The following is a 12235-nucleotide window of genomic DNA, read 5'->3' as shown; positions in this document are numbered from 1 at the left end:
AAGTAGTGTGGCCCAGTGGACAGGGAAGAATTGGGTTCTGTTTCCAGCTTTATCACTGACCTATTGTATGAATTAGGCCAATTCACTATCTCCTTCTGTACTTCAATTTCCTCATCTGTAAAAGGAAATAAAAATACTGGCCCATCTTTGTAAAGTGCTTTGAGGTCTGTAGATGAAAACGGCTAAACAACAACTAATGAATATTACTGAAACTGGAGAGGGAATTTACAGTTACAGTAAAGCAATGCACTGAAATTGAGATTTATGCTATACAGCCATGGGTCTGGTATATGAAGTAAGTGCCATTTATTTAAGTAAGACTACTCAATCTGGGTATGATCCAATGTGAATTATTCAGAAACTGCATCAAATTAAACTGGGTGGCTCTGAATTTTTTTTTTAAATCAACATCAGTAAGTCATAGAGTATATTCACAGCCAAGCCATGACTCCTACATGCGAATAAGGCTCATCTTATGAGGGATAGCTCAGTGGTTTGAGCATTGGCCTCAATGCTCAAACGCAGGGTTGCGAGTTCAATCCTTGAGGGGGCCATTTAGGGATCTGGGGCAAAAATTGGGGATTGGTCCTGCTTTGAGAAGGGGGTTGGACTAGATGACCTCCTGAGGTCCCTTCCAACCCTGATATTCTATGACTCTATGATTCTAATAGCTAGGAAATTCAAAGCTAAAGCAGATTACTTGCCTTTAAAGTATTATCAGAACAAAACACAAAATCACACCCCTCACTGGTGAGAGTTAACCATCTGTCTTACATTTGATTTTCCTGGCTTCTGCCACTTTTCTCAACACTTTAATAATACTTAACACTTAATATAAATACTTTTCAATTTCAAAGCACTTTATGCCCATTCATTCATTCTCACAAACTCTTTGTAAGGTAGGAATTATTACCCTGCATATTATAGATGGGAATCTGAAGAAGAGATATTAAATGATTTGTCCATGATCATAGAGGGAGTCAGTGCTGGGATTAGAACCCCAGAGTTAATGGGGGTGGTTTTTGGTGCTCTATATTTAAAGAGGATGTTTTTTTAAAGAAATGGTGATGGGAGCATTAAAAAATACTAAAGGAACTATAACAGCTCTCAAGGGAACACATATATGGGGTCATGCCAATCCATACTGTAACTACACTGATAAAAGCATATTATTTAGGTAATTAAATCCATAGTTAAGGAAGTGTGATAGTTAGCTGATAGACCGCTAGTACCTCCCACACACAGTATGAGTGATATATCCCAGATCCTAAACTTTGTACTCTGCAGAACACCAAATTAAGAATTATGTTTACATCAATATCTATCTCTCTAACAGAAATGTAATCTTGTTAATGGTGATCTGTGTGGCAGTCCAAATATTTTTAATATGAAAGACTGCCCCCTAGTGAAATTGAAGGTGACGTTTTAGAATAGGTAAAGGGGTGACTATGCTCAGAATGGAATCAGATTTTTATGGCATTTTTAATGACTATGCCTCACTTCATTCCCACTTGAACAACAGGGAAAAATAAATCAAATAGAGCTAATTTGTGAATTACTCCTTTGCAAATGTCTTTGGGTTACTTTTTAATCCACAGGCCCTGCTACTTGATGGTTTAGTTGTCTAAACTTCAGATTAAAAATACCTAGAACAATACACTTGAAACCAAAGCGCCAATAGCTCAGTGTCGCCCTTCCAAGGCACATAAACTGAGTTCTACACAATCTACTATGTCTACGAGGAACGGGAGTGAGGTGGTCATTTTGAAGAGACCTTATAAACTGAGATCCTATTTGCTTAGCATGGACATGTGAGATCCTCTAGGCTTCTCTAGTTGGGCTTCTACTATGTTCAAAGGAGTCTGAATGTACTAAATATGGAAATTCACTCTAACATTCTGGATCATGAAATGAAATGGCATGACTTGGGACACAAACGAATCCAACCTTTGCAATGCCAATGGGAATCACATATGAAGTCCACAGATCAAAAGGTAAAGGAACCTCCCAAATCTGTTCCCAAATATGACTGCCATATCATAAAACATCATAAAACACTTGTTTGAAAGGATATCACCAGTAAGAATGGCCATATAAACAATAATGGTGGTGAGCAAGTTCTTGCTACAAGCTTTCAGAGCTGTGACTTTGCCTTTGTTCAGGTTTGCTTTAATGCATCTACATGAACAAAATATGCTAGCAGAACCCTGCAAACATGCACCATATGCTTTTTGATTTGGTGCAGTCCGTCCCATCATGAACAAACTCTACACCGGACAAGTCACGATAAAATTGGTCTTCAGAGCACAGTTTAAGTTTATTTTTAAAATTTCACTGTCAAACTATGAAAACAGAGCCATCCATCTTACAGAACTACCCATCAATATTAGCTTAAATAAATTTACGTCTAGTGGACCAGCAAACTTACCCAAGAAGGAGGACAGTGCATGTGTTGCCTGTTCAGTGATGACAGAATAATTCCTCCACTGTATACACTAAAAGGAATTAAACAAACCTATTAGAGTTTACTCATTTCTCTACATACTTAGTCCCTAATTCAGGACAGCTCTTAAACACATGTACAAGTCCGACTGAGGTCAATGGAATTTAAGTACATGCTTAACGTTAAGCAGGTACTTGAGTGCTAACCTGAATAGGGATGAATTTAAGCACATGCTTAATTGCTTTCCTGAAATGGGGCCTTAAACACTTGCTAACATCTCTACTACTTACTAAATGCAAAATCTCCACTAATGTAATATTAGGATTGCACAGTTAAAATCACTAAAGAGTGAAAAATGCAAAAGTTAAGCATTTTAAAAGCAATGTTAACTGTGCCACATTTCCACATCCCACATGGACCACAGCTTAGCAGAGACCATCTCCTTCCCGTTCACACTCATGTAATGTCCCTCTGGCAACTGCAGCAATTGCTAACCAGAAAAATATTTTTCAATTATGTGGCCAATTTATACCAAACTTCTCCCAGGTCTCTTTCCCTTTGATATAACTAAATATAACATGATATAACATGCCTTGCATAGAGTTTGTAACTCTGATAATTTCTGAGTTGAAAGTAAAAAAGTTGCAATTTTGTCCCGTAATTCAAAATGCCAAAATCTATTTCCTTTGTTTCCAAAAACGTGAAGTTTCAATCCCAAACGGATACAATCCTACTTTTGTTTGTATAGTACCTAGCACGAGGCCCCATTATTGTTTGGCCCTCAGGCACTACCATAATAAACATGATTATTATTAATATTTTCCCAAAAGTTATAAGCCATTTTATATCTGACAAAAACCAAAGTGAGTACTTGTATCCAGCAAACATTTACATATGCATTTTGCAAGCAGTGCAAAATTCCTACTGTGCTCAATCCCACATGAACTGATTTTGTTATTTTCCACCCAATTCTTTTTCTGACTTAACAACTCCTTCCTTGAGGAAGACTACTTTTAAAAGATCAGCAGTGGAAAGACAGTTTCCTGAATGTTCTTAAAGTGGGAATTTTTCTTTCAGAGACACATAACCCAAACATGACTGAAAGAATTTACATGAAACTTATTTTAAGTAAAAAGAAAAGGAGTACTTGTGGCACCAAAGAGACAAACAAATTTATTTGAGCATAAGCTTTCGTGAGCTACAGCTCACACGCATCCGATGAAGTGAGCTGTAGCTCACGAAAGCTTATGCTCAAATAAATGTGTTAGTCTCTAAGGTGCCACAAGTACTCCTTTTCTTTTTGCGAATACAGACTAACATGGCTGCTACTCTGAAACCTCTTATTTTAAGTAATCACCGTCGAACATATACCAAGCATGGAAACTTTCAGTCCAGAATGAGAATTCTGGGGAAAGATATGAGCAAAAGAAAACATGGGATGATAATGAAAACCTTTTGCAACCTTAACTGTTGCTACCGGAGAAACCACAGCCTCACACTATATCCTGTTTCAGAGTAACAGCCGTGTTAGTCTGTATTCGCAAAAAGAAAAGGAGTACTTGTGGCACCTTAGAGACTAACCAATTTATTTGAGCATGAGCTTTCGTGAGCTACAGCTCACTTCATCAGATGCATACCGTGGAAACTGCAGCAGACTATATACACACAGAGATCATGAAACAATACCTCCTCCCACCCCACTGTCCCGCTGGTAATAGCTTATCTAAAGTGATCATCAAGTTGGGCCATTTCCAGCACAAATCCAGGTTTTCTCACCCTCCACCCCCTCACACACAAACTCACTCTCCTGCTGGTAATAGCCCATGCTATTATTACCAGCTATTATTAATATTATGCTGCTATTACCAGCAGGAGAGTGAGTTTGTGTGTGGGGGGGTGGAGGGTGAGAAAACCTGGATTTGTGCTGGAAATGGCCCACCTGATGATCACTTTAGATAAGCTATTACCAGCGGGACAGTGGGGTGGGAGGAGGTATTGTTTCATGATCTCTGTGTGTATATAAAGTCTGCTGCAGCTTCCACGGTATGCATCCGATGAAGTGAGCTGTAGCTCACGAAAGCTCATGCTCAAATAAATTGGTTAGTCTCTAAGGTGCCACAAGTACTCCTTTTCTTTTTACACTATATCCTGGTGAGTTTCTGGAGACTTATTTACTAGCTGCTCTTCTCATCTGACAAGCTGATGAAAGAGCAAGACATGCACCACAGAAATTCATGGTAGCGAGATTCAATAGAGCATGCATATAGAGCATGCATTACTGTACATCCCATCTATAAAACATATCTGCACAGCTTGGCTAATGTGCCATGATTTGTGTGAACATATCACAATGCACATGTCAACAATGTCCATGAATAAATTGCTTTGTAAGACTGTAGTAAAGAGCATGTCAATGAGAGCACAGAGTATGTTAACAAGAAAGGAACTGCTCTACAATGTCAGTACCCTCACATTTACATTATTTGGTCACAGCTGCATAATGAAGAGCAGGGGCTGATTAAAAGCCACAGAGCACACGTACACATTGTGAAATACCAGTTTATCCCTTTTCTATTCTATGAAATATCTAACAAAGACCTTGATCATCAGAATTCCAGTGTGATGTACACTGAGTACAGTGAGCATGTTTCTGTTCTCACATGGGGCTACTTTCTTCCAAGAGCTGCGCTCATTTCAGCTTTGCATTTCACCTTTAACACAGTTCATCTTAAGGACTAACAAACACTGTTAAGTGTCTTTGGAAAAGAAACTTTCTGTAGCATGGAGGTACACAAAATCTTCAAAGCAAAACTTTATGGGGTTGGTTTTCCTCCTCTGAACTCACAAATGAGTTCTGTGAATAATATTAGTCTGATGCAGTTTCAAATGAGTTGCTCAAACCCTTCCCCTGACTAAATATGTCTTAAAAAAAATCAGTGTTTTTATTCTAACAAAAACCCTTTGTTAAATTACTGCAAGTGCAAAACTCCACAAAAAGTTATTATAAAACTACCTGTGCACCAGGTGAGCCAAATATGGCTCCTTCTTCTGCACACAATTACAGTAGATTCTATCTCCCCATCCATAAAAGACTGTCTGTGGAACTTATACCCAGGCATACATTGGATTTTTGGGATGTATTTCACTATACATTGGAGTATCTTCTTGTTGCCTGTGTGTAACTGTTAGAAAAAGCACTGGGAATCAGAAATCCTAGGTTACCTGTTGTATGACCATGAGCAAGTCACTTCCCACAGAGTAAAAAAGTGGATAACATAATCTATCTAGAGTACCTGGCAGAATTGTGAAGCACTTTGAGATGTGAGGTACGATATAAAAGGACAAAGTATTATTACTAATAAAATACACTGAACCCTATCCGTTTTTTTAATAAAAAACATAGCTCTGGCCCAATGGCATTAAAAAAATCAACATTTTAATTTTTAGAGACTTCCATATGCTTCAGAGATTTCTCTGTCCCTGAGACAATGGTTATTCCCAGTCTTGGAGATGATAGCACAGAAAAGATAGTGAGAAACACTGCACTGATCACTTGCATAGACTGTTGTTCAGCCGTGACAAGATTCTGTCATGGCCATGGTTTATATATTGATCAGATGGGGCAGATGTGTTTGTTTTTGAGGAATTTCAACATAGTTCATAAAAAGCTCTATAATGGGACAGCTTAGAATCATAGAATCATAGAATATCAGGGTTGGACCCCCTGCTCAAAGCAGGACCAATCCCCAACTAAATCATCCCAGCCAGGGCTTTGTCAAGCCTGACCTTAAAAATATCTAAGGAAGGAGATTCCACCACCTCCCTAGGTAACGCATTCCAGTGTTTCACCACCCTCCTAGTGAAAAAGTTTTTCCTAATATCCAAACTAAACCTCCCCCACTGCAACTTGAGACCATTACTCCTCGTTCTGTCATCTGCTACCACTGAGAACAGTCTAGATCCATCCTCTTTGGAACCCCCCTTTCAGGTAGTTGAAAGCAGCTATCAAATCCCCCCTCATTCTTCTCTTCGCAGACTAAACAATCCCAGCTCCCTCAGCCTCTCCTCATAACTCATGTGTTCCAGACCCCTAATACTTCTTTGCATCTACTGCTCAGTTTCAGCATTCGGACACTACTTTAAATCTTGCAATGTGCATTAATTATATGGCTATGTCTACACTACAGACCTTACAAGTAAGATCTTCCACGTAGCCGCTCTCCTGCCGGCATAATTAAACCACGCCAATGAGCGGTGTTAGCTATGTTGGTAGGAGAGTATCTCCTGCCAACATAGCACTGTCTACACTAACACTGTTGTTGAGGGTGTGTTTTTTCACACCCTTGACTCATTTGCCGACAAAAGTGCTAGTGTAGACAAAGCCTATTTCTTCCTATTTAAAGCCCTGCAGTTTATGATTAACATAATAATATTCCCCTCATGATATCACCTGTTTGCACTCTTATTCTGCCTCAACTAATTGGAATACTGTCACGTGAGGCAATTTCTTTTTTAAATCCCCAACTGAAAATCTTCCTCTTCTCTTTTCCCTAAAACATTCTGTGATGCTGTGTAAGAAGGATGCTACATAAATATTGGACTGTATACGATCTTACATCCGGCAACTCTCACAGCTCCTTAGTGCCATACTGGCATCTAATGGCAGTGCCGAAAATTGCAAATTCACATCACTTAAAGGTACCAGGAAAGGAGGGATTTATGGTAGTGATATATTTCCATCATTTTATTTGAATAACAGCTTACAGATGAAGGGTCATAATAAACCCAACCAGAGATTACAGTATAAAATATTCACCCTTGGTGGCCTTCTGTGGTAAGAATTGGAAACTTCATGAATTTAGCTAGTAGTGTGTTAGCAAAGAGCACGGCGTGGCCAGTTTCATCAAGGCATCATTTGCCAACTAATACGTCTCAGTTCTCCGTTTTACAAAACCAAAAAATCCCCACAACCCAAAAAATTAACAGGTTTGTTCCTATTAAGTCTCCCGAAGCTGTTTTTTGCCTCCAGAAATGCCAGAGGCCTTTGGCCACAGCTGTACGTTCACTAACCAAACGGTGGGTGGATGTTTGCCGCCTCCCCTTTTGGAGTCTCAAGTTTTTATTCACCAAGCGAGGCCCTGGTGAAAAGCGCGCGACGTGCTCACTGCTGCGCAGCCGGCAACCGGCCAAAGCGCCAGCGCAGCGCCGGGGCGGGGTGGGGTGGAGGCCGGGGCCGGCCGAGCCCCGTCCGCCGCCACCCGCCTCTTCAGCGCGGAGCGTCAGGCCCCGAGGGCAGCGCCCCGCCCTGAGGGGCCCCTGCGGCCGGCTCCAAGCAGCGCGGGCCGCGGGGACCTGCCGTCCCTGGGGCCGCGCCCGGCCTCGCTGGGCCTCGCTGGGCCTCGGGGCCCCGGCACCGCACAGAGTCGGGCCGCTCCCTGCTCTGCCCCCGGGTCCAGCCCGGTCCCTCTGCCCGGCGGGGCCTGGGCTCCGCGTCCCGCTGCCGGCCCATGGCGGAGCGCGGCGTGGGGGGAGCCTGCGGAGCCACTCACCTGACAACGCGCCGGAAGCCGGTAGCCGCGGCCGGGCTCTGGCGTGCGGCGCCCAAATCCTTCCCCGCCGCCCGGCGGGCGGTTCCCGGGACACGCGCCGCAGCGCCGCCTATCGGCCGCGGCCGCCCCTCCGAGACGGGTGCGGAAACGTGCCTGGCTGAAGAGCGCCCCCTAGCGGTGTGTGCGCGGCCCCGCCCTCGTGCCCGCGCGTGCCCGGCCCGACGGGGGCCAGCCCGGGGTTGCCCGAGGGATGGGGCATCCTCAGCGGCCTGCTCCCCAGCTCAGCTCCCACCTCGTCTGGCGCCTGCAAGCCGGCCTGGCTGGCGCTGGGCCCTCAGCCCGTCGCGGCCCACACGCGGCGAAGGGTGAAGGAGGGCGCCCGGTGTCCCCACTGCCTTGGCTTTGGGTGCCCTCGCATGTCCCCTCTCCTGGGCTCTTCTCGGTACGGGCCGATCCTTTCAGTCTGCCTCCTGCGGAGCCTGTCCCGTCGCCACCGCTGGCCCGCCCGCCTGCCTCAGTCTTACTGGGAAGCCCCCCAGCAGTGAGTCGCAGAGCCCAGGGCACCTGACTCGGGTTGGAAGGACCCTGCCGCTGGGCAGCGTGTGTGTTCCCATGGGGCTAGAATCCGGGCGCTGGAGCCTGCGGAGGATGGAGGGTCCCAGAGCCCAGGCTCCAGCCCATCGGGAGCTCTGTATCGCTGTTTTCCCCTCTTTCTGCTCTGTCTTTTTTCAGTTGGGGTAACTACTCGGCATTCTGAATGAAAATATAACATCGCTTTACATAATGGTTTTAGTCCTGTTTTCTCTCCTGTTATTTTGATTGCCTAACGTTTTCCTTGCTTTTTGACTTCTGCTATGTATTGAACATAAGTTTTCAGAACTATCCACGGTGACGTCCAGGTCTTTTCCCTGAGTGCTTACATTTCCTTTAGATCCCAAAAACGTGTATACATAGGTTAAATTATTTCTTACTGTGGGCAACCTTTCGTTTGCCAGTGTATCTTCTCTGCCATCATACTGCCCAGTCAGCTAGTTTTGTTCCTCACAGTCTTGCCTCGCCTTGACTAAAATTAAATAATCTTGTGTCATTAACAGATATTGTCACCTCCCTGTCACCCCTTATTCCAGATTGCTTACATATTAAACCACTCCAGTTCTAATACAGATCTTAGGGCAACTCACTGTTAACCTTTTGCCTTTAGTTCAAACTTCTTGTTTTCTGTCTCCTCGCTGTCAATATCTAATGAGATAAAACTTCACCTCTCATCTCATGGCTACTTAGTTTTCTTAAGAGCCTCTTGTAAGAGACTTTGCGTAATTAGCACAGGAAAAATATCAAATTCTGTTATGAGATGTAAATACAGAAGTATGGCTTCCCAAAGTCGCTAATCAACAGAACTGTTTTCATGCCAAAAAGAAAGGGGAGCAGCAGCAGTTCTCAGGTGATGCTCTGGCACACCGATGATTCATGGAATTCCTAGTCTGCAGAATGTTTGTAAAATGAGCAATAAGTGATTGGGGTGTATTTGACATGATATGGCGCCACAGAAAGATCTGTCTCATATCTTATAAAGTGCCCCACAAAATGACTCAGTTGGAGATCTGCTGTTCAACAGAATCTGTTGCTACTGGCACAGGAAAGAAACCTTCCAAGCAGCATGTAAGGAGAGCTGTTTTTCCTCTCCCTGAAAAGAAAATGGAGATGGTTCTTAACTGTAGATGGGCTCTTGATACTGCTATTCAACCCTAATATCCCCAGAAAGAGGGACTAGGACTAGACTGTCATTCCAAATGCTAAGCAGAGGAACCCACTGGTTCACTAGGGCACAACACCATTCAATACAAAAAAGCTGCACAAACAGGGAGACCTATTTGTACCCTTCTTTTGTCCCTAATCAAATTGGCTTTTTGTTACTCAGAACACACACCCACTCTTTGCAGCCACATACTCCAGGTGGATTCAGCAGGCTTACAATTTGTGAGGGTCTCTCCAAGTAAGAAAAGGGCTCCAAACTGGCAAAGGAGCCATGACTTGTCCAAATTCCAGAGAAGAAGATTGGGCAGTGAGTTACCTCTCCTACTGCTGAATTGATTTAGTAATTGTTTAGCTGCCTCTCTTTCTTGTGCTACTGAAGGAGGTTGCTGGATTATGATAGAACATATCTTTTTTATACTGCACAGGAATAACAGATTCCTTTATTATGTGGGCAGCGTGAGATTTCAGAGTCCTTAACTATTCATATCCTTGATTTTAAGTAGTTGGCACTTAAATTAGGTGATAGGTAACTATGCTGTTGTCATTTAGCAACCTTAACTGGCTTTGGAAAGCATTTTTATTGGGGTTCAGCCAGAACCCTAATGTTTAAATTGTGAACATAAATCCTACATTTACATGTGAAATGTGGAGTTTGAACATATTTTGTGCATGAAGTTTAGGATCCTGTGTTGAATCATTTGGCCGTAACATTTTTGCATTGTATTAATATGATTATTTTATTTTTGACTGTGTCCAAAAGCTTCCCAGGCCCTTCACAGAACACAGAGAAAGGCAGAGCACCTGGCCAGAAGTGTTTCCTATCTAATTTTATGCATTCCACCTTTTCTTTGTTAAATACAGTGAAATACTTAGAGTACAATGCAATACATGAACAAATCTGTGTTTTATATGCTTTATACAGATTTGAGGCCAGACCTGCATTCAGTTATACACAAGTGTGTGTAACTGAGATGTCAATCTCACCGTCTATGTTGAGGCAGATATTTAGGATGACTCCTCCTACTTTTGCTCATTTCCTTGAAATCTTTGTGTTTCTGAACCCATTGAGTAATAAAGGGAGTATTTAGCGAAGTATGACTTAGAGGCTGCTGAACTTCCTTGTTAGTCCTGAATTCCAGGCAGGCGCACCTGTCTGTCAGCAAAGACCTGGGTGAGGCTTTAGGCAGCTGCCAAGATAGCCAGACCCTGAAGGACTTTAGAGAGGAATCTGTTTTATTTGGGTATACGGAGAGAAAATGGCATATCGAGACTTAGTAAGAGGCTGGCATGAAGGAATTCTGGCTATGGATAAGGGGGACTGGGACTCTGCCTTGAAAATCTTCTCCACTATCGAAGAGCCATCCTCCAGGATCTATTTCAACATAGGCTGTGTGCATCTCTTAACAGGGAACCCTGAGGGAGCCTTGCAGGTGAGCAAAAGAAAACAAAATAAAGCAAGTCAAAAATGTAGGAAGGGAATCTTGTGTTTTGTGTTTACTTTTATCTGGGAAAGAGAAAAGATGGTTAACTCTGAATGGAATGTGGAAATCTGCAATTATATTATTTCCTAGGAGATTTTCTAGTTATTATTATTTGTATTACCACAGCACAGATAGAATGAGGAAAAGAAAATTATACTTTGCTACTGAACAAACCTTACAGTACATATTTCAGAGTAATTTATGGTTGCCTGATATCAGACAAATCTAATTCTGTTCCTGCTCATGACTCTGAGAACAAGCGAGTTTCTCTCACATTCTGTTTCTCCCCCTTCCTCAATCAGTGAAGACTGTGTCTTAGATTTATATGTGATGGCACATCTAAGTAAACTCCTGGTGGTTTTTCCAATGTGGCTGTGAATTGATAGTGGCTCATTAATGGTAAACATATGTAATTGTCACAGTGGGTTACAACTGAAAGGCCAATCTAGTGGTATATTCTATAATTAGATATCACCAAGCCAGTAACAAATCGGCACTCCTGAATTACTATATTAGTCTCACCATGCAAAGTAATTCACATTGGAAAACATAATCCCAACTATACATATAAAATGATGGGGTCTAAATTAGCTGTTACAACTCAAGAAACAGATCTTGGAGTCATTGTGGATAGTTCTCTGAAAACATCCACTCACTGTACAGCGGCAGTCAAAAAAGTGAACAGAATGTTGAGAATCATTAGGAAAAGGTTAGATAATAAGACAGAATGTATCATATTGCCTCTATATTAATCCATGGTACACCCACATCTTGAATATTGTGTGCAGATGTGGTCGCCCCATCTCAAAAAAGATCTATTGGAATTGGAAAAGGTTCAGAAAAGGGCAACAAAAATTATTAGGGCTATGGAACAGCTTCCATATGAGGAGAGATGAATAAGACTGGTATTTTCAGCTTGGAAAAGAGACAACTAAGGGGGGATATGATAGAGGTCTATAAAATCAGATGTGGAGAAAGTAAATAAGGAAGTGTTATTTACTCCTCCT

The 12235-nt window shown here is 42.5% G+C and overlaps 2 protein-coding genes across 10 annotated transcripts in view; one reads left to right on the top strand and one right to left on the bottom strand.

Moving 5' to 3' along the window:
* Window positions 1-8177, bottom strand: part of EXD3 (exonuclease 3'-5' domain containing 3) — a 573796-nt gene extending 565619 nt beyond the window's left edge. For 2 of the 9 annotated variants that reach the window (XM_084650099.1, XM_084650097.1), the window contains exons 1-2: window positions 7993-8160; window positions 2429-2495 (exon numbers count right to left, since the gene is read on the bottom strand). The gene's annotated coding sequence lies outside the window, so the exon portion shown is untranslated. Of the gene's footprint in view, window positions 1-2428; window positions 2496-7992 lie in introns of all 9 variants that reach the window. The other 7 variants (XM_084650100.1, XM_084650101.1, XM_084650103.1 and 4 more) reach the window with 7 other exon arrangements.
* Window positions 8178-10868: 2691 nt separating this feature from the next.
* Window positions 10869-12235, top strand: part of NOXA1 (NADPH oxidase activator 1) — a 44448-nt gene continuing 43081 nt past the window's right edge. Inside the window, exon 1 of the mRNA XM_084650175.1 lies at window positions 10869-11177. Coding sequence (XP_084506301.1) covers window positions 11004-11177 — 174 coding nt within the window. The 5' untranslated portion in view covers window positions 10869-11003. The remainder of the gene's footprint in view (window positions 11178-12235) is intronic.

Source organism: Lepidochelys olivacea, assembly GCF_965140295.1.
Source record: "Lepidochelys olivacea isolate rLepOli2 genome assembly, chromosome: 16".
Classification (NCBI taxonomy): domain Eukaryota; kingdom Metazoa; phylum Chordata; order Testudines; family Cheloniidae; genus Lepidochelys; species Lepidochelys olivacea.
Note: the sequence above shows the minus strand (reverse complement) of the source record. Positions and strands in the feature narration are given on the sequence as shown.